This window comes from Tenrec ecaudatus, chromosome 1 (assembly GCF_050624435.1).
Source record: "Tenrec ecaudatus isolate mTenEca1 chromosome 1, mTenEca1.hap1, whole genome shotgun sequence".
In the NCBI taxonomy this organism is placed as follows: domain Eukaryota; kingdom Metazoa; phylum Chordata; class Mammalia; order Afrosoricida; family Tenrecidae; genus Tenrec; species Tenrec ecaudatus.
In genome coordinates, this window is record NC_134530.1 from 187,679,723 (window position 1) to 187,702,919 (window position 23,197).

Here is a 23,197-nt window from a genome sequence, read left to right on the forward strand (position 1 = left end):
GGAAAGATATCACTGACCTAGAGTACCCCTCTTCCTCCCAGTGCTAAAAGCTCAGAGTCCATCAAAGCTGCTTTTGCTGAGTATCACGAAGAGAGTTAAGCAAACGATGCAGTGGTAAATTTCTCAGCTGCTAAGCAGAAGGTCAGCGGTTCGTACTCACATTTGGTTATACTAAATTATACACATGGAGTTTGGTGTGTTTCTGATTTATCTGATTTGTCACTGAAGAGTTCTCTTTTCCCATCAAGTAGTTTCCAGATTTGTGTCGCTGAAATTTGCACTTGAGTTCCTAAATGTAAAAATGTGCATTTAGCAACCAGAACACCTACCAAATCATCCTTATTAATTATCTGGAATAACTGATGCATGTAGAGTTAAAAAATTGATAAGATGTATTCTAGATAAGGCCAGGAATGTACAAATAGGAGATCGAACCACAACCCTGGTAGGTATAATTAGTGTAGTAAAGATTAGCAAGGCAAGTTAATCTAAAACTGACATACAATGAAAAATCACTTCTATCCAACCTATTAGAGTCACATGCCAAAGTAAGAAATGTGCACGGTCAACTAGGAGGGAGAGGCAGCACGGGGAATGAGGGAGGCTGGAAGTGGTCTGTACGGTTTGTCTCTCCCTTTCTCCAGCTGAGGCCGTGTAATTAACCATTATGACAATATGTAATTCCTGGACTTGCTCTTCCTCTGATATTGAACGTCACTGCTCGATACTTCCCTTGGCCCTCCATCATTGCTCTTTCCCTTAAGTTTGTTGGGCCCTTTTCTTGGTATTTTCTGAGAACAGCTGACTCACACCCACCCTGCTCAGTAAAGGGCAGGTGAAGGGAGGCACTAGTGTGCAGGAGTGGAGCTGCTCAGCCTCTGGGTGATTGTGAATTGCTCCCCAATGAGTAGCACTATCGGGGGGGGGGGGGGGTGGCGGGGGGGATGCAGGTGAGAAAGCCTCTTTGACTTTCACAGGGATGGTCATAAAACCACTGCAGAGGATGCCCACAGGCACTTAAAAGACGACTCCAAAAAGACACTAGAGACGAGTAGTGGCTAGTGCATGAGCCTTAGCAAGGCCTGGGACAAGCTGACAAATACTGCGACCAGCAACACCAGCGGTGTGAGAGCGAAGCCGGGGGGAAGTGAATCTGCAATACATTGGCTAGTTGGGGTTGTCTTTATTCTTTGCTTACTTCTGACTAGTTTGCTATTCTAATGTTTGCAAAGTAAGTTGTGAAACAAAGGGCAGGTAGGGAATTCTATCTTCTTTTTGGCAAAAGTGTTAAAGTCAACTGAGTTTTGTTGGTGAACACTTAGTAGCTGAATTAATAATAGTAATTGAGGGCCACCAGGGAACGCTGACGGTATAGTGGTTACACATTGCGCTGCTGAACGCAAGGCCTGCAGTTTGAAACCGCCAGCTGCTCCTCGGGAGAAAGATGGGGCTTCTCTTTCCCGTAAGGAGGTACAGTCTCGGAAACACACAGGAGTGGCTCTACCCTGGCGCGTAGAGTCATTATAATTCAGCATCGACTACACGGTGTTGAATTTGGTTTTCGTTTTTGGTTTTGAGTATTGATTGGGTGGCACATATGGTTTGCACTGGGCTGGTAATCCACAAATTGGAAACTTGACTCCACCCTGTGGTACCACAGGAGAACCACCTGGCAATCTGCTTGCATAACGTTTAAAACAAAATAAAACTTGGTGTCATTGAGTTGATTCTGTCTCATAGGGACCCTGTAAGACAGAGTAGAGCTGCCCAAGAGGGTTTCCAAGACTGTAACTCTTGATGGGACTAGAAAGAGGAGCCGTTTGTGGGTTCCAACCACTGACTCTGTACTTAACAGCCTGAGGCATAACCACTGTGCCAGCAGGGCTCCTTACACAAAGGTTACGGTTAAGAAAACCCGGCAATACATTTCTACTCTAGAGCACATGAGGTTGCCCCAGTCAGAATCAACTGATGTCGGTGAGTTTGGTTGTTTTGTTATTATTCATAATACATCTCGAGGGTCACCATCCATTGGAATTGACTCAATGGCAGTGAGTGTGGAGTTTGATTTTTACGTAGTAGTTTCCTGTCGTTCCCACTGCAGATTATCATAATTTAATGGCTCGGGGCAGCATAAACGTATTATCTTACATTTCTTCAGTGTACTATATATTCTTACATGAATGTCTAGAGATTCAAAGTTCAACATGGTCTCACTGGGCTAAAAATCTAGGTTGGGACAGTGCTGCCTTCTCTTCTGGAGACTCTGAAGGCGAGTCCATTTCCTTTTCTGGTTTCTAGAGGCAGCCTGTGCGCGGTGGCCTCCGCATGAGAAGCCAGCACTTCTCTTAGCCGTCCATAGCCATGGTTTCCCTTGACTGATGTCAGGAAAGGCCCGCCTCTTTTCATGATGTGTGTGATTCTGTACACCCTCCTAGATAATCCAGTGTAATCCCTCCATCTCAGAATCCGTAACCTTGATAACATCTGCAAAATCCCCCATGCCATGTGAAGTAAGATATTTCTAGATTCCGGGGATTAGTATGTACACACCTTTTTATGTTTTTGGTGGGGTGGGGGGACTCTTCCTGCCACATCTGTAGGTATGAATCTTCCTTCCCTACTTGATTGTTTACTTTCTACATAAATTTCTGTTAAAAAGAGAAAATAGCAAAAGTGTGCATGTATGACAAAATAAGGGAAGTGGTACTTAAGTAACTCATATTTGAGAAACACTTTACCTAAGAGGCAGGCCAGGCTAGAGAAACAGAGCCACCCCGTTCAGATTGGTCTGCCAGCAGGCAGCTGGTCCCCTCCCCCCTCCAGTTCTCTCAGGAGAGGGGTTGCACTAGACAGTCTCCAAGGGCCCATCAGGCTCCCAAGGAATAGTTCTTTGTAAATGGGTATTTATGTATGTATTTAAATGTCAGTGCCAAGCATTTTATGAAATGTTGCTAAATAACGTAAGCCATTCTCAAAATGAACACTGATTCTAGCTAAATATTCCCTTTCCTAAATCAGTTCAGAATGCTAAACCCTTGTTGACTATTTAAGTGATCGCTATTATAATTTTTAGGATTTGTCTTGCGAGTTGTGTAGTCATTTTCTTTTTATTGAGCTTTCTGTTCATATTGTTGTTTATTTTTAATAAATACTATTTTGAAGTGATAAGTGTATGATATCTGTGGATGCAGATTTTTGAAAAAACATTTTCTTGGTTTTTTGGTGAAAACTTCCGAAGCAAATTCTTTCCCATTCAACAAATGCTATGTGGCCTTTGCTGTGATCCTTGCTGTGCGTCCTCACTCCCCCATTGCCACTCTGCCTTCCCCACTGCCACTCCTCCTGATTCTCTGCCCTCCTTGCCGTCTCCTTCGTGAGTTTGAGCGCGCAGTTGATGGTGCTAAGCAGTACGTTTTTCGTGATTTGTGTTTATGCTATAGGTCATTCTGTTATTTGGCTGAGAGGTGACCCCAAAAGAGGCTTTAGTTCTAAGTGTAAAGGGTGTCTTAGGGTGGTGGTCTTGGATGGTTTCTCCCATCTCAATCAGTCCAGTAAGTCTGTTCCTTCTTTTGAATTTGAGTTTTGCTCTCTCTCTATTTTTTCTCATGTAACAGAGACCTTCTCTGTGTCCCCGGTCAGAGTAGCCAGTGTGGCAGCCAGGCTCCACTAGTTCAGTCTCTGGCTAGCCTTAGCTGCGATGGACCCGTTCGTTCCCAGGACTCGTGGTCTCCTACAGTCTGCTTTTCTTCCATCCCTTTTGCTGCAGATGAGCCAGGCCAGCACTTGTATCTTAGGCAGCCACTGGAAAGCTTTTAAGACCATATCTACTACTCACCACCAAATGACCTAGATGGCGCCTCGTGGGTGTGATTTCTTAAGGGCATTTCCTGGGTTTCCTTCAAGGAAAAAACTTACAGATTAAAGACTTGCCTTGCATAATCCCCATAGTCTGACACGTTAGCCTTCCCCTATCCCCACCCATAACTTAAGTTCTTTATCTCTTTATCGGATCAATTTAGCTTCAGTATATTCCAGTCCTTAAAATATAATCAATTGTGCCTTGAACTTTAGATTTGAAAACTGTAACGGTGTGTTTTCTTTGATTACCTCAGAAAGAATAGGAGTTTCATATCAGCTTCTCCTCTGTCTTCCTCCCCCTCCTCCTCCGTTTCCCCCCTTCACTTTGTGCCAATCATAGGTGGATGCACAGCATCACCCCACAGCACAAGATAAATAAGCTTGGAAGGTTTCCTAGCAACATATTGTTCTGGGAACCTGCTCTGTTTCCCTGAGCAAGATGAAGCCAAACATCCAGAATCTCAGCCAGATGGGAATGGATTAGCTTATTGAGGTGTTTAGCTCATTTCGTGAAAATTACACTTTAAAATAAACCTTTTAATATAGTAGCAAAACTGACTTTTAAAAGGACACTCTATGATAATTTGGGTTAAGAAGGAAAAAGGGTATTAGCAGAATTCTCTCGGAACATGTTTGCAGGATAAAATTCAGCCCTTGGTGAAAGGATCCATTTTAAAGCCATGTGTATGGCAGGACTGGCGTTAAGCTGGGGGTGTACTGGTATACCGATTGCAGTTGTAAAAATAGTGAAATGCGTCCCTCCTGGGCACAAATGGCTCGTACGTGGGCCCTGCTCACAGGGCCTCCCTCCCTTGGTGTCGCTTGACGCACTCAGAAAGCCACACCACTGCCCAGCACGCGGGGCCACTGCCATTTCCCTCTAGGCTCCAGAGCTGTTTCAGTGCTGGCGGTTTGCCACTTTGTCTTGAGCGTCTACGTTTGGTTTTCATGGTACATGGTTAATGTGTTAGTAGGTGCAGAGAAGAGACAACTAGAGGAAATTGCAAGTGGCATCACAGTCAAGAAAAAAGACTGGGTTGTTGCTATTTGGGGAGCACCGGAGGAGGGTGCATCTTTTCTTGGTTGTTGATCAGCTAAGACATGAGGCCGGTAGTACTTTACTGTTGATGGCATTTTGGTTGGACACAGTACTTGAAGGGCTCTGGACATCAGTCATAGAAGGACTAGTGCTTTGCATGACACTGTTCAACAGTGATTCTGCATTTCAGTGACACTGGAAGGTGTCTTTACTTGTTCAGCTGGGGAGACATTCCCAGATGCATGTTGTCACAGACATGGGTGCTAATGGCCTGCATGTTTATCAGGCTCCGTTTGAGTCTTTGAAATGTCCCCATTGTGGTCAGAAGCAGTTTGCTCCAGCACGTCATCATGCTCCCGTGGGAAGGAAGACGCTAACAGACTAAGACAGGCACAGAAACGTGGTGGCTCAGCTTTTTATGGACAAGATTCTCTGCCGAGATTCCAGGGAACTGAAACTGTCCTTACCTCAGACAGCAGCCCCACGATTATTTCCTTCCCATGCTGGCCCTTTCCCTTTTCTCTTGCACTCTCTCGCACACATAGACATGTTTCCAAAATTTCCTATTTTAAACTGCTTGACCTCGGTAAGAAACAACCAACCAAAGGTGTGACGTGAACTAGTACTTTGCCAGGAGCCCGGGCAGACGCAGAGAGGACACCACCGGGTCCTTGTTGCCGCACCCAGTCCTCAAAATGCAACAGAATAGCATGTTTATAGCATTTTTATCATCTTTCAAAAACAAACAAAAAATGTGTTCTTTTCAAGCCACTTACTTTGAGACCTAAAGATTAAGGAAAGGTGTTGATAGCTATAAGTTTGTATTATATCATGCAAATATAATAAATCATTAACTAATTTAGATCCTATTTTATGATCAGATACACCACAATGATTCTGTATTTCTAAGTTTTTTATATCAAACCTTAGACTCTGCTTCCTGTCAAGTATATTAATTCTGGTTTGGGTCATAATTCTGTGGTTTAATTATTTTTTCTAAAATAACTTTTATTTTCAACATGATACCGAAGGAAAGGTCATTAACATTGTTGTTGTTAAGGGCCATAGAGTAGATTCTGACTCACAGCAAACCTGTGTACAAGACAACAAAACACTGCCCCATCCTGCACCAGCCTCACAGCTGTCATGTCTGAGCCCATTGTATCGGCCACTGTGTCAATCGGTCTCCGTGAGGGCCTTCCTCTTTTCGGATGCCCCTCTACCTTACCAAGCAGGATGTCCTTCTCCAGAGACTGCTCCCGTCTGACAAGATGCCCCAAAGCCTCATTTCTAAGGAGCCTTCCTGCCGATACTTCTTTGGAGACAGAGTTGTTCATTCTCCGGTAGTCAGTAATCTTCACCTGTACCACAATCTGAGTGCATCAGTTCTTCTCCTTAAATACCATCTGCCCTCCTTAAATACCATCGCTGGAGTCAGGCCCACCTTAGTCCTCAAAGTCACAGAATCCACAGCACTACTAAATGCATTAACAAGAAATGCTTGTCATGATGTAGCAGCAGTGCTTAAGGACCGAGGTGGAGAAACTGAGGCCTGCTTTTGCAAATAAAGTTTTATCGGAACATAGCAACTTTGATTTGTTTATTTCACCCAGGGTTGTCTTCATGGAACAGTGACAGGGTTAAGCCGCTGTGACAGAGACTGTGTGACCCATAAAGACTGACGTGTTTCTTATCTGAAACTTTACAGGGAAACTCTGCCAACCTTTGCTCCAGAATCTAGATCATTCCCCTCTTTGGATGGCGTATCCTCTCTGGGAATACCAGAGACACAGTTGGGAAACAATCAGGCATTTTTGTTCCCGCTAAGTGGATTCCTTCTCTAGTTTGCATTTCTTCTTATTCCACTAGGTACCGACCAAGAAGCTGAAGAAGTATGAGAAAGAGTATCAAGCAATGCGAGAGAGTCAGCTGCAGCAGGAAGACCCCATGGACAGATACAAGGTATGGGGGACACACGTCACCTGTCAGAGCACAGTGGTCTGTACCCGCAAACAGCACTGTGGCAAGTTCGGTTCCCTCAGTTCTTTGTTGCTTGACCATGATCCTCTCGAATGGTCCCGAATACCCCAGGTATGTTTTAATTTCAAGAGACTCCTGAATAGCCAACCGTAATATTTCTTTTCTTTCAGTTTATATATTTATAGGTAACTCCAGCGGTTGCATTTATACTGGGAACCTTCATAAGAAGCTGAGAGAAAGAGAGGGAAAGAGAAAGTGGCTTTCAACTGCTTTCCAAAATGAGAAAAGAGGAAAATGGCAAATACTGGTTTAGCTGTTCACGGTCACATCCACAGAGACTTGTAAAAGGTGGACTGTTGCAAGACTGGCTCAAGGATGTTGATTCTCACCTCTGCCGGTAGTGATGTTAAAAATACAAGCTTACTCGGAAGGAATAATAAAAACCACAAAGCTATTTCGAGCTCAGTAATGGTGTTTGTTGCCACATTTATTTCCTCAAACATATTTATGAGTAACAGATATTTATCTACTGTGTAAAAGTTCAGAACCAATATGGTTTTGGGTTACTGCCTCATTAATTGTGATATTTTTATTAAAAATTGGGCCATTCACAAAGAATGTTGGGAAATGGGAATTTCTGAATTTTCCCCCCACTAAGCGATATTTCATTCTCTCTCTTAAAGATGCTTTACTTTATTCCTACTGGTCCCCTCCCTCTCCTTGTCGGTATACTCGGATAAGACAGGATTACATTTCCCCATTGAGCACCTCTGCCTGTAGAGCCTGCCAAGAAAAATGCATGCTCCCATTGTTCAGGTTTCACCCACAGTGGGGTATCTTCTACTTCTGTAACTGGAGTTGCCTCTCTGTGGTCAGAAAGCTGGACATTAGCAGCAACAGGACTGCCACACAATATATCTCTGCTCTTTTGTTAAATTGAACATCAATAAGTTTATCAGAGCCCTGGTAGCATAGTGAGTTATGAGTTGGGTTGATAATCACAAGGTCAGCAGTTTGAAACCACCAACCATGCCAATGGAGAAAGATGAGGCTTTCTAATCCCATAAAAATGTACAGTCTAAGAACCTCTGCCCCTTAGGGTCACTCTAGGTCAGAATCAACTCTCTGGCAGTGAGAGTGGAGGTTTGGATCTTGGGGGGCTTTACTACAGAGCAAGGTGGCAAGATTTTGTAGACTTTTTAGTCAGACAGACTTGAGTTCAAATCCTGCCTCCGGGGGGGAAAAAGTAAAAAGACTTAGAATACAGCCCTTCGGAACCATTGTTGAGCCCAGTCTGCATCTGAAAAGTGTGAGGTATAATCTTTACCTTGCAGGGCCACTGAGCATGGCAGAGTGTTGTATGTCAAGGACCCCGCACACAGTAGGAGTTCACCAAATGGTTATTCGTCTGGTCAGGCTAACTGGGACTGAGTGTTACTGGAATAGCTTACATTGGTTGGTCCCAGCAATCCTTCCTGCTTTGATCTTCCTTACATCTATCCTAAGGCAACTCTTACTCCCTAATACCACACACTTGTATGCTACTCCCCTTGCTTAGAGAGCTGAGTGAGTAAAGAATTGGTCATAAAATCCCACATAGGGCAGACCAGAACGGCCTATCGTCTCTGTGGAGCAGACTGCTGCATCGTTCTCCTACAGAGTAGTTGTTGGGTTCAGACCACTGACTTTTCATTTGGCAGTTGAGCACTGAACCCTGTGACCCTCCTTTACTGCCATAGATTGCTGTCACTAGTGAAGATCCTCCTGGTACGTTTTGAAGCTAATTTCTAGCACCTCCCTCCCCAAGAAAACCAATTCTAGCATAGCTCATATAGCCAGCTGCTTTAGAAAGAGCTGAAGGCAGGCAGTAATTATAAAATGTTACTAAGAATCTTAAACGAAGTCCTACCGCTGGGTCATTCTAGTTTTACTGCCACCAACTTTATGAAGAATTAATTCAAATGGCGGAGAGGGGAATGAAAGACCATACTGAGGAGGCCACAGTGTCTGAAATCTTTTTTGTTTTAAAGCAGATAGGCAGAAGTAAACAGAGATCACATGATATAACTATCAATATCATTAGATGTTTAAGTCAGGAGTTCAAAGTCGAATTGAACTTGCTTGTTTAGTTTTCAAAGCAGATATTTGCGGGCGGTGGCCGTTTCTTGTCTGTGCATATCAGACGCCCACTGTAGCTATTACTTTCGGATTGTTGGAGCATCTTCTCAATACAACATCTAACTAATAGTGTCTCTGTCCTTTCAAGGATGCTAAAGCATTGATACTGGTGACACACTTGGGAAAGCGGTTTTCATCCATTCGTTATAGTCACAACTTTAGGCGGCAGCTGACATTGTAATTTCAGAACCATCAATAGATTTGATCTTTCAGATAACAAATATCTAGTTTAAGATGCGAATTGTAGTGATTTGTAATTGATGTAGGAAATCTTAGGGACTACCTCTTAGCATCTTCTAAACTGAAGGCTCTTGAGAGTCAGACGTCAGTGCTAGCTGTGAGCACTTTACAGCACAGGTTTTGAGTTGGCCACCTGGTTACCGAAACTAACAGATAAACAGGGACACTCTTGTAGAGCACCCAGAGATTTCAATTTGACGCTCTCTCTTGAATGGAGTGAAACGCAGAGAGGGCTCTCACCAGGAAAGCCCGAAGTGGGTTAAATCATTAATACTGCGGCCATGAGTTCTTGCTGTCATCTGTGAAAATGTGCATTTTGTGTCCAGATCATAATGTATGCAGAAGTCAACCTTTTCAGGTTATATTGCTGTACTCGCCTGCATCCAACACTTAAATCTCAACCACAAAGAAAGACATGAAGTAAGTGTTGGGATGAATTTAAATTTTAAAGTCTCAAATGTGATACAAATATTTGAGAATTAGGTAGTAGTTATGGTTGTACCAACTTTATATATACTAAACACCATTACACTGTATAATTTAAAAATGAAAATTTTATGGTATGTGGATTATATTTCAAAAAAAGGTTTATTTTTTTATACAAAATATCTAGGGGATGGCTACTGAGCCTACCACCTTCCTTTCATACATCCCAATTCTCACCAAAGAAGTCTGTGCAGAAGCCGCACGTCTCAACTGCAGCTACAATGACTGCTTGTTCCCATATTTGCAGGGAAATGCAGACAGAGCTGTGGTACATTGGTTTTCAGTGACATTTATTAAGAATGTAGATGCAGTCCTGGTCGCATAGTGGGCTACACGCAAGAATATACATGTCCATTGTTGTTGAGTGTTGTCAACTTGATTCTGATTCAGTGAACGGGTAGAACTGCCCCATTGAGTTTCCAAAACTATAGTCAAAGGAGCAAATGTAAAAGCCAGGTCTTCTCTCCTGCAGAGCGGCTGCTGGGCTGTAGCAGCCAAGTGCTTTAACCACTGTCACGGGAATCCTTCTTGTTTTAAAGCAGATATGTAGTAGTAAACAGTAAGAGATTGCATATGATTTTGTTTAAAAATACCATATATAACATTATCAATATTATGTAGATATTTAAACCAGTAGTTTAAAGTAGAATTGAACTTTTGTTGTTTTGTTTTGAAAGCAAATATTTGCATGTTATGGCCTTATAGTACACACACACACGAAAATAGGTAATACATGTGCACACTGCCCATGTTGCCCGGGCTTGGCGTCGAGACGGAAAGGAAAGCTTTCCTGAACACAGGTTATAGGCTATTTATTCTAAATCTCTTTCATTGCCCTGCTTACCTTGTACCAGATATAATATTTGGGTTTGTCGTGCCATTTTTAAAGTTCAGATGAAGTTAAATGCAGGAGAAGGATTTGTCTAGTGAGCCCCACTGTGTGGGCTTTCATTTTGGTGAAGGCCGTCAGAAAGTACACCTCCCTGGACGTGGGTAGCTGTTTTGGTGCAATTAAAACATTAATAACCAGACTCCTAATCAGCAGTTGCCAAGTTAGAACTCAACTGCTGCGGCTTTTTGTTTTCTCCCTGTTTTAAGGAATTGTTTTCACTGGGGGGAAATCCATTTTCTAGTGGTACCACTCTACTGATGGGTCTCCTCCAAGAACGACCATCTCCACCAGGCTCTGAAAGATGATATACTTTTCTTCCTTTAATTAAAGAACTACTTGCACAAATGTGATTGAGCCTTAAAGAGCACAGTTAATTAATTAAATTCTCTTAATCTCCCAAAGCATTCTGAAGGTTATGTTATAACCTGCTCTCAGTGGGGAAATCCGAGAAAAGAATCTGAAGTGCGTGGACTCTCTCGAGTGTGGAACACAGATCAGATGAGAAATGAGTTCTAATTGAAGTATTTTATCCAGGTTCAGTATAATTAAATGTAGAAGGTTCTAACTTCTTTCTCGAGGTGAGGCATACTTTTTTAAAATCAAAATGCAATTCAAACAGAAAGATTACATTCCATCAGTTAAATTTACTCAAAGTTCTTGTGCACATCAAATGTTGTAGCGTGATTGTCCCTGTATGCAACTGAAAATTAAACTGTAAAAATGATGCAACCAAACTATTGAAGTAAAGCTTGATTTCATTTGGATTATTTGGCATCCTTACATAGCTAGTGAAATATTTTAGAGCAGTTTTTGATGTGTGTGTTTTTGTTCTAATCTTGACAAGTGAAGATATTGATGTCATGTTCATTTACTTACCTGGGATAGGGGAGATAATGAATTCTTTTTTTTAAAAATTGTTTCTCGGCATATATGTCACATATCATATAATTTAATCGTTCAGTCGTAATAGGAAGATTTATGGAATCATCGCCACAATCAATTTCAGAATGTTTTCTTCTCATCCTTGTTGGCTCCCTATTTGCTCTCGTCCTCGCCTGCCATGCTCCTAAGCCATTATCCCTCCAGTTACTCTCGATGTAACTACCTATCCTGGCTTTCAGATACAGAATATCATACAAAACTCAACAACACTGACTGAACAAACATAGAAAAGCCCTAATGAAAAAGAAAGCAGAAAATATTAAAAACTGAAACAACTTTACAATGGGTCAGAAGGGTCAAATGATACGGTGTTACATTTTTACCTAACTCCCATCTGCCACAATCAACTTCACAAGGCTCTGATCCCAAGACTATTCACGTCCCTAGACTGCAGTCAGAGGATACACTGGAGCCTTAATCCATCGGGGACCCTGCAATAGATTTGGGACTTCCACTGTCTGCCATCGCCTTCTGAAAGCTGGGTGTTCACAGTTTAAACTCTGATAGCAGTTCCTCCTTCGGATCGGGCTTTATTCCTTACAATCCTGGATCACGCATGCTGGCGTGCGTCTTCACGTGGGCTTCCTTGAAATCACACAGAGATGGCTGCTTGTTTGAAGACAACCCTTTAAGATCCCAGACACCAGTCTTTCCGATAGCTGGGCTCTGGTTTTTTCACCCCACTTTGCTGTAGCACCCATATCTTCAGTGATCTCTTCATGAAGGGGAGCAGGGAGCAGGGGCGCGTCAGATTATGCGTTCTTACTGCACAGGCCCTTTCTGATTCAGAGACATCAAGATAAGTGGATCCATCTTAGAAAAATGTTTTTCCACCAAGGAAAATAAACATATTTTATTAGGTTTTCCATATCAAGAAACGTTGGCTTTTGGAAATATGTACCTATATTTCCATGTATGTATACACACATATGCATATATACATATGTATGTGTGTGTAATAATAACAATAATACACTCTTAATGACTATGAGGAGAGGAAGATGGTTTCGATTCTGCCCTTGATAACTTGGTGATAACCTGCAGAAGGCTGTCCACTCTCTGTCTTTGAGTTAGGTGATCTGGTGAATTCAATGCTCCAGCACGGTGACCAGTATAAATCTAAGCCCTCCTGAGGTTTCTCCAACAATCTGCTAAAAGCGATCAGGCGGTTTCTTGCCATTCCTGTCCGTGGACTTACTGTGTATACTTGAGTCTGAGCCGAGTTTCCAGCACATTTTTAATGCAGTTTTTGTAGTAAAATTCGGTGGATAGTTGGGTCGGGTTATACTCGAGTATATACAGTAGTGATACTTAACACAGAGAGGAGTATGCCTATTGGTGATGCTCGGAATCTTCCAAAAATCTTCAGTTTTTAGTGGTACTGAGAAAACTCACATCAATCTGGTTTTTTTTTTTAATCATCTGTAGCCTCTTTCCTTTTTTAAAGATTGATATGTGTGCTCAAGTAGAACAAGGATCAGCAAACTGGCCTGTGGGCCAAATCTAGTTCATGGCCTGTTTTTTAAAATAAGGTTTTATTGAAACACACATGTACTCATTTGGTTTCTTAAAGTCTGTGGCTGCTTTTGTACTGAGTCGTTTCAGCATAACCTTTAAGGCCCACAAAGCCTAAATATTTGTTATCTGGCCCTTTACCATTCTTGTTCTAGGGAATAATCTAAGGTTGTTTTTAAAATGCTTAAAGAAATACAGTCTGGCTTTACCTACTGCCAGTTATTACTGACAAGATTTTGTTTTCAGTTTGACATTTAAAATTTTTTTAATACCCCAGAAAGATAAAATTGGATGTGGGATAGGGAAAGAAGCATAAAGCAGGGCTTCAAATATTCTGATTTTCTTTCTCACATCTCATCTTCAGACAGCGCAGACACACAGACATCTCAGCGGTAGGCATTTGTTTTTGGATGCCAAATAATTGTCAATTTAAACTGTGAATCTGATTATTATTAATTCGGTTTTGAAGGAGGTGCCCAAAGGAATCTGAGCATGATGTTTGTGAATGTGTTGTTTGTTAATGGAATTGCAGACTTTAAGGAAAACATCTTCTCCTGACCCTTAAATGTCTCAAAAAATGTGCCAGGAATCCGACGTAGCAACAGACAACACACCCAAAATATTGAGCTCGGGTTTATAGAGCTGCCGCATTTTTTCCCGTACAGCTCAGTGTATTTTCATATGATTGCCAGTTCATATTTCTCTGGTTTCTCATCTTGGCATAAATGGCATGATTCACCAGTTTTTGTATCGTCTCACCCAAACTTCAGCCTCCAGGCAGACACAAACAAGCCCAGAGGTCTGTTTGTCTTTTGCATCTCTCTACCCAACCTTCTCCTTCTGTTGCCTAAAAGTGAACTCTTTTTGTGCAAAGTCTCTGACCTCACATAGGGAAGTCCCTCTCGCCCAGCTTTAGTAACACATCTCAACAGCTGGCACCGTGATTGCTAATGCTTCCACGTTTCCATGGGCCATGCGAACTGCAAGTAGCAGTTAGGAGAGGGCGGAGTGAGCGCATCGGTCTTCTTGAGCCCAGACTTGCCCCGTTTGCCTCTAAGCACACTTTTCTCCCGTCGAGTGTCTGCAGTCTGAGGGAGATCTTGGGCGTGTGCGACCAAGGAAAGACGAAATAACAAAAGCGCCACTAATGCGTGTTGTTCTGTTCTTGCCATTTCCTAATTGTGTTGGTAGGTGTGCAGTTTCATCGGACTTTTCTTCTTTTTTCCGTTTAATTCTTTGTACCTATGATTGAAAGTCGTAGTTGGGCTGTGCCTTTTGAGGAGGTAAGTTGTTCATCTGTGTGTGTCTGTCACATCAGCGTCTGTCTCTTTCAGGGGGGAATGCAGTATCCTCCTCTCTAAAGTTCCCGACGACGACGGGACTTCCTGAGCTATAAGCTTCCCAGCTGTGTGTCCCCCTGCAGGGGCTGGGGTGGGGGCCCTCTCCTTCCTCTAAAGCCCGCAGGAGGGCGGGCGGAGGGTGCTCTGTGTTAGCAGTGTCTCCTGTACTTTTAGAAAGACAGGCTCCGATGGTGGCGTTCAGCTCACCTTACTTGTGCAAGCGCCGGCATGTGGCTGACACAGATGAAAGGGGCTCATGGAAATGAAGCTTCGCTCAGGTGGGCCCTCCCACCAGTTATTTTCACAAGGAACCTAGCTAGGTTGCCTACCAACTCTATTCTAGTCGAACTACAATCTTCTTTTCCTCGAGTCAGCCCATTTGAAATCAATCCTGGCTCCTCGGGAAGGCCTGGGAAAGACCAGCCATTTAATGCAATTGCTCCTTCAGCCCTCAGCAGGTGTGGGCAAGTTCTTAGAAACGCCCGGCCCTATGTAGTACTTGCAGCGCTGGGTAGCCTGGGAGCGCTCTTGAGGACGCCGTGCCACCGGGTTCAGACTTTGGAGGACGATGCTGCATTTTCGGCCCCGAACCTTGCTTTCCCACTTGTCTGTGAGTGCCGAGCAGAGGTCGGACACTGCCCACTGTGCTCTTGCTTTGCAGACACCGAACTGAAGCTTCTTGCTAAAGCAGAAATGAGTCGGGCGCCCCCAAGGTTATTTTGTTTCTTAGGTACCCTCACCCACACCCTCGCCGCCATGGAGTCAATCCCAACTCACATCAACCCTGTAGGGCAGGGGAGGGAGGAACTGCACCTGTGGGTTCTGAGACGAAGTCTGAAATCCTGCAGGAGTAGAAAGCCTTACCTTTCTCCCAGGAGTGCTGCTGGCTTCAAACAGCTGACCTTTTGGTTAGCAGCCCAGTGCATGGCGGCTCTGCCTCCAAGGCGCTTCTAGGCACCCTCGGACCCCCTAGTTCGCTCTCGTTCTTTACCCCGTGCCCTCTACCCTGTCACCTTAGCCTGAGTCTTGTTCAGAAGGGGTCACTTCACAGGAAATTGCTAGTTCGAATTACAGCTGAGCTCACCTCCCTCTCCTACAATACAGCCACTAGCCAATAGTAAAGTGGTTACCTGGGTGCACTTTTTTTGATACTTTGTACAAAGTACTTTTCCTGGAGCATGTTGACTTTAACTGGAGTGTTTTTTTTTTACCTGCGTTTCAAGCATCTCTCCTAACCTGAAAAACTGGTGGCAGCAGCTCTTACCATTGGGCTCCGGTCGTGTATTGTCACCAGTGGTTGAGAGAGCTTTCTGGGTCTTGGGGTTGTACAAACACATCTCAGTAGAAATGGGACACTTGGAACAGGTAGAGGAATAGTCTTATCTTGCTCTCTTTTGAAGGTGTTCATCAGGAAATGAGAAAAATCCCTTCCCCTGAGTAAGCAGTGTGCATTGCAAGCTGCTGTGTTGAAATCATGCTGGATACATCCTGCCAATGAGGAAGTTTTTTCAATACAATTTTTCTTTGTTTTCATACGTATGTATGTAAATTGCTCCACCAAAGAAGGGGTAAGACTTAAATATATCTTCTATAAGAGATGATATAGGAGTTTATTATAAGATACCTTATTATACAGAGATAATAATAACAAACCTTAAAATGAAAGGCTAGCTGCCCAGCCTCAGGATGGATTTTCACTGTGAGCCCAGCTTTTTATTCTCCGCTCTGAGCATGTCCTGCGGGAACATGAGCGAGTCGCCAGGGTTTGATGAGTACAGTTTGTTCCTTCAGTGTGCACTGGCTTTTCAGGGACATCTGGGGAAGTCTCCTGGCGGGGCAGTGCACATGAGGGTTGCCTTGGATATTGGTCACAAAAGACGACCGACTGTGGTTTTGTGGATAACTTGAGTTTCTAACAGGAGTGGACGTAAAAATTCTCATTCCTACTTTGGGCATTTTGTACCTTTAGTAGAATCAAGATTTTCAGTTTCTTTTCTGTTTGTTAAACAATAAACAAAACAAAAATTTTTCTAGCCCAATTACAAATGTGTTATATATTCACAGTGGGAAACTTGGAAGCATTTTACAAGCACTGCCCACAATCACCATGCCTTTGCTGTCAGTTTGTCATAGTGTGGGGTATCTTGCATGCTTTATGATCCTAGAAGCTATGCCACTGGTATTTCAAATGCCAGGAGAGGCACCCCCGGTGGACCGGTTTCAGCAGAACTTTCAGACTCAGACAGACTGGGAAAGAAGGACCTGGTGGTCTATTTCGGGGGCGGAGGTGGGGCGTGGGGGAGACCAGCGAACACCGTATGGATAGAAGGAGAACATTGCCTGGAGTAGTTCCAGAAGATGAGCTGCTACAAATTGGAAGGTACTCCAAATATGACAGAGCACGAGCCGCCTCCTTAAATGAGAGCTGACTTCCAACAGCCTAAATGGAGCCGAGCAGTCCGGACTTTTATTCGCCGATGTGCCATGAGTTACAGGGGCGCACGGAAACACAGCAGGGACTGTCAGGATGGCACAGCCTGGGCAGTGCCCCATTCTCCTGCGTGGAGGGTCATGAAGAGGAGGACCAACTCCGTGGCAGCTAACAGCTGGCCGCAGGACTGGCTACGTGATTATAACTATGGGATTGTCCCATGGTGTACTTTTTTTTCTAGAAGGTAGCAGAAGCATTTTCCTCTAATATTTGCACACAGTGAGTAATACATGTTTTAAAATATAAGTACTCTGGGTTTGTTTTGTAAGTTAGTTTTTTCAAAAACTGTTTGGCATTCCCCAACTGACCCCGTCGACTTGGCATGAAAGGAAAGGCAAGAATGGAGCCAAAGTGCAGGGCTTTGCCCTGCTTTCCCTGTCCGTGGTTCTCAGCTTTCATCAGTTGTTTTTGCCTTAAAAAAAAAAAAAAGTTAATGAAGTAGCTAGGTTTTCTCTTTCAGAGAACAAACATGGGAATGTTCTGTAGAAAATGATTTTAACCTCACCCCACCCATCTGCTATGATTGACTGCCTTCGGAGGCATAGCTCTGCCTCCTGGTTTGCGTCACTGCTCCAAGTTTTCGCCACCCTCACAGAAAACAATCAGAAATGTAAATCTGAAAAACAGGAAGGTCTCATCACCCTGAAGTCTTTCCTGCCAGCGCTCCTCTGCGACCCCTGCTGTCAGTGCACAGAAAACCCGCTGGTACTTTGGAACGGAGCACACGACATTGATACTCTGAAAGTATCTGTGGAGCGCACTGCTCAGAATGGGAGTCAGAGGAGACCTTGCTGCTTCAGAGTTAATGACTGGATTGTCTGCACCATGTAGCTTTGTTTCAGATTCTCCCTGGAAACCCAAGGGGATAGGGGACAGGGGAAGCGTCAGTTCAGTCATTTATTTCCCCCAGAATCATTTATACTGAGATTAAAAAAAAAAAAAGACAACAAAGGAAAAATGCCATTTGGTAGCAAAGCCATGAATCTAGGGCTCTTGAGTCTTGATTTAGCCCTCTTAAATATATTCAGTTAATTTGAGGTCTGATCTTGGAAAAGCAGTTGAAGAAATGTCCCGAGTTTTCCCTTCCATGTGCACCCCTACTGTGTCCTACCATTTCCTTCAGGGTCTACTATGCATGTTACCAAGAATTGCTTGCGTCGGTTTTAGGTCTACCTGGGAACCTCACACGACCAGGGGGCGTCTCTGGACATTCTGGTTGTGGCACATGTCCTGCCGTGAATGATGTCTGGGGTATCAGGAGCCACTGTTAGGCTCACCGGGTTGAGTGCCGCATCTGCACCGCTAGCTTCCTCACTGTCCTTCCCCAGAAAGCAGCCCCGCCTTCCTGTGCCACTTCTGCCTTCTCCTTTGACACTTTTGAAAGTTCACCTTGTTGTCACTGAGTTCACCTTGTTGTCACTGCTGCTTGTTTCTCCCTACCACTTCCACTCCTTCTGCCCCTACAGCCAGGCACTAATGCCCACCTCTGGTTGTTGCGCTTCCCCCCTACAGAGGGAGAATCGGAGGCTCCAGGAGGCCAGCATGAGGTTGGAGCAAGAAAACGACGACCTTGCCCACGAACTTGTGACCAGCAAAATCGCTCTGCGCAATGACTTGGACCAGGTAAGCTTTCCGTTCCTTCAGTGGTTGGAAAGGAGACTGGGCCTTTCCTCAGGGGCAGGACCTGTCTGTCACCCTCCCAGCCTCGCTCTGGATTTGACATGGAGAGAGCTGCTTGGTTGACGGGTGGCAAGTGGGCAGGAGACTGTGTGCTCATTGCAGAAGCCTTTGAGGAAGGTTTGGGTCACTTTCAGGCAACGTGTGTGCGACATCCTTTTTTTACTTCCTCCAAATTTCTGCCATGTCTTCCTTTATTTCACCCAAGAACATCAGCCATCAGAAGTGTACCGATGCTACTCTAATACTGGTAGACACCTTCCTTTTGTTTTAATGAGAAACCTCAGTGAATGTGAGAATTTTCTCTGATGTCTGTAAATTGAGATTTGTGTATTGTTGAGCTGACAGGCAGCATAGTGGCTAAGAATCAAACTACCTGGGTTGGAATCCTCCTCATAGCACCCCTTAACTGATGGCAGGACACGTCACTGTGTCACGCAGGACGCTTCGTAGAGGTTAGGGTCAGGAGGCTGTGCCTCCCACACTGGACATGTCAGCAGGAGAGAGCAGTGTGTGGGAAAGGACATCATGCTGGATGAAGGTCCGTGAAAAGAGGAAGGAGATGGGCTGACACAATGGCAAACAGTGATCTCAAGCGTGTTCACACTTAGAGGATGGTGCAAGAAAGGGAGTGTCTTGTCCTGCGGTCCTTGCTATGCGTCAGAACAGACGCGAAGGCACCTTACTACATACAACAAGATCGTGGTAAGTCAGAAACACTCTACTAAAGGCTTGGTTCCAAATTAGCTTCCCAAATGCCCTGAATTCATATTTGCTTCTGCCATTTTGAATCCTTCATTCATTATTAATTTTCTCAAGATGACTTGCAAAATGAAAAAAATAATTAAACAGACTCAGTGAGGTTGCATTAAAATAAGATAGAGAGAGGTGTAAATTGATAATGGTGTTTAGGAAATTAAGTGGGATGCATCAAACCTTTAAGGAACTTAAATAATAACAATAAATGAAAGTAAATATCTCCTGAGCACTTAGCATGTGCCAAACACTCTAGCTAGTAATACATAAACATAACCTCCCTTACTCTTCCTAGTGATTTCATGAAGCAGCACATTTATAAAGGAAGAAACTGACACATGTATACTCTGATATCAGAAGCTTTCCCAAGCCAGAGACGCGGTGAAACACTCACAAAGAGAATTCCCGCAGGCACTACTTCCAAAAGCAAAACAAACCAACTGGAAATAATGTGTGTCCAACAGTCGGGGAGGAGGAGTTCAATGGGCGTACTTCTATAAAACGTCTTTTTAGAAAAACGTTGTAAAACATCAGGAAGAATGTGACAGAATAGTATTTTTAAGCCGGAGGCTTACGTGTATATAATCACATCTAAATTTCAAAGGATATTAGGGCTATCCTGTAGGGAATAGGGCTGAAATGTCACCCACATGGGGAAAACCTGCAACAGAATATATCAAAGTTGCCAGCTAGTACATTTTTGAGTAATAAGATTAAATCTAATGTTTATGTTCATCTTTATGCTCTGTTTTTTCACGTAGTATGGGGAAACCTTACTTATCCGCCCTTGGTTAAGTAATAATATACATTGTAACTTCATCCCCCTGGTCAACCACAAATAACTAGAGCACTGGACTACTAGCCGAAAAGGCTGATGATTCAAACTCACCCACTGAGGTCTCAAGACAAGTCTAGTGATCTGCTTCGAAAGGTCACATCTGTGAAAGCCCAGTGGAGCAGGTTGGCACACAGGGCTTGCTGGGAGTCAAAATTGACTTGTTAGCAGGTACTTGTTGGGCTGTGATCATAAGGTCAGCAGTTCGAAACTACCAGCCACTCAGGCAGAGAAAGACGGGGCTTTCTACTCCCGTTCAGAGTAGTTAGTCTCAGAAGTTCACTGGCAGTTCTATCCTGTTCTGTGGAGTTGATATGAGTCAGAGTGGACCACATGTCAGTGGGTTTGGTTGTTTGGTTGAACAGCATCATTGGATTTACCACTAAGGGAGTCCTGGTCCAAGTGATTGCCATTTTAATGCCCCTGAGATGATTGATTATTGAGTAGCTAACTGGGTACCTCACTCATGTGGTTTCTGAATTAGTTCTTAGAGGAAAGATTTCTTAGTTTCTTTCTGCACTCCCCCCTCTGTTTTTCCCACTTACATACACTTCTCTCTTAAAAGACGTGACTAGCACCTTTCACCTGAAGCTTATTGTCTAGATGAAAGACGTGGGGGCTGGAGACAGGGATGCATGCATATCCCTTGGCAGTTTCTGCCTCACAGGACTCACTTGCCCTTCCAAAGTTGCCCCACCCCTTGCCCCACCCCCATGCACACACAAGGCAAAGCCCAGGAGGGAAAACCAGCTTGGCCTTCCTGCCTTCTCCCGTTTGCCCAGTGCTTCTTCATTCCCAGCTGATCCGAACCAGGTCTCTTAATTAAAACAGTAAAACTTTGGCAACCATTATAATCGCCCATGAAAGCAGATTGTATTTGAGACAATATGTAAAGCAAACACACACTAATTAGGTAATTAGGTACTTTTGACAATAAGTCTCCTCTTACCCTTGTCACGCTGGCGCTGGCTTCAGCGCTGGGCGCCAGAGCAATTCCGTTTTTCCCTGAGCCAGAAGCTCTCTCTGATAAGCCGCCTGCCCAGCCGCCCTCACCTTCTGAAGCAGCACTTCTGGGGCTTCACAGTGTGAAGAGACAGGAGCAGTCTCCATTTCCCTTGCTACCTGCTCAGTCCCTGCCCAGGGATGCAGAGAAGAGGTCGGCATGTCACACTGAAGGCTGCAGCTAGGTCCCTCTCACCACGGCAAGTTCTATCCTAAACCTGAAGGCTGCTGGTTTTGTTTTAAATTGACCAATTGCCTTGGCCAGTTCTTTCTGAAGTCATTTCTGAAAAGCCCCAACATTAAAACCTTTTGATCAGCTTGTTGATTCATCTGTGATTGAACCACGTCGGGGCAGCCCATGCTAGATTCTCTCAGGATCACATTCGGATATGCTAGGTGGCAATTAGCAGTTTCAGGAGCAATCTGACGTGACAGATGTCAGTAAGTGATTAGGAGACACAATAAAAATGACAATGTTCTACTGTCTGATGATCAAAATACAGCGAAGGATATATGATTTGGGTCCAGAGACAATCAATGTTTGAGTGTCTGTCCAGTATGACATTCCTAGACCTTAACTAAACTAATGATTATTTTTACTTCCATGAGGTTATCGATGCTGACCGCACAAAGATCATTTTAATTGGAGAATGAAGTTTATTCAGGGAGCATACTGTGGCTCCTGCTTCAGTGTTTAGCCGGGGGTGGGGGGTAGGGGGTGGGGGGGGGTGGACCCTGTGAATGAAGCTTCCTGGAAAACAGTGGGAGACCCTCCACTCCCCTCTACTCCACCCCACCCTCAGTATCATGATAGCTATTTTTAAAGGATTCTATTTGCTGTGGGAAGGACGGACGGCAGCCCTATTGGGAGGGGCGGGTGGCTCTTGCTCTGAGGTAGGGCTTGTGGCGCAGTGGCAGTGCTCAGACCAGCTGCAGAGGCTTGGGGCTGCACGTCTGCTTTACATCTGACTTGCAGCTCTAAGATTCTATATTGAATAGCCTCGGATTTATGAAAAGTGACCTTGCAACCAAAGATTGTGTTTTGGAGACTCACCCCCCATTTTAGGATATTCTTTTGCGGGGAAGGCGCCTCACCCTAAACTCTAGTGCATCACAAAAAAATTCCAGAGTCATGTGTCCCCTTACCTGTCTCACATCCCCAAATGCTCTGAATGCAGAGCTCTGGCCATGGGGACATGGCATCAGGGAAGCCGGAGGGCAGTTTCAGTGCCAGTACCCAGCACACTGCTGGCTGGGCCATCTGGACATGTCGGGGAGATAGCAAAGTCCAGACAGAAGGCAGCCTGGCCAGTTTTCCCCATGACACGGAGAACATTTTGCTGGGGCTAGCTTCCTCAGAGAGCTGCCTCTCGTGCATCTGTGGCTCTCTCTGCTGACTGCACATGTACCACATGCCGTCTGCTCCTGCTGTGGCTTAGGGAGCCATGGCTGGTCATTCCCCAAATGCTTAAGTAATGCCCACTCTGTGCCAGGCACGGTGCTGGGGTTGGGGACATGGCGATGCGGAAAAAGATCCTTGGTCCCTGCCACCTGGAACACAGTCTCATAGCAAGACAAATCCATCCCACAGGTACTAAGTGCTATCAAGGAAAATATGAGAGACTTAATGGGAATATTGATGAGAATGAGAGGGGACAGGGACCAGGGAATGCTGCTCTGAAGACGTGAACTTGAAACTGAGACCTAGAGGATAGGGAAGGGGCCCAGACTGTAAAACCTACACACATTGTCCTTTTTCCTGCGCGCCATCCAGTTGGGCCTGACTTGTAGCAGCCTGATGTCGACAGAATGAAACACCGCCTGGGCCTGCCCAGCCCCACAGCTGCAGTTATGCTTGGACCGTTGTTGCAGCCTGGGTCATCCTGTCTGAGGGTCTTCCTGGTTCTCTCTGACTGTCTGCGTGCGGAGCAGGATGTCCTTCTTCAGGCCCTAGTGCCTTCCC

At 44.4% G+C, this 23,197-nt stretch overlaps 1 protein-coding gene across 11 annotated transcripts in view; it reads left to right on the top strand.

Moving 5' to 3' along the window:
* Positions 1-23,197, top strand: part of RABGAP1L (RAB GTPase activating protein 1 like) — an 828,618-nt gene that overhangs the window by 785,287 nt on the left and 20,134 nt on the right. For 9 of the 11 annotated variants that reach the window (XM_075527714.1, XM_075527698.1, XM_075527727.1 and 6 more), the window contains 2 exons: positions 6,770-6,862; positions 18,477-18,587. In XM_075527714.1, coding sequence (XP_075383829.1) covers positions 6,770-6,862; positions 18,477-18,587 — 204 coding nt within the window. Of the gene's footprint in view, positions 1-6,769; positions 6,863-7,050; positions 11,353-13,452; positions 14,417-18,476; positions 18,588-23,197 lie in introns of those variants that run through there. The other 2 variants (XM_075527731.1, XM_075527746.1) reach the window with 2 other exon arrangements.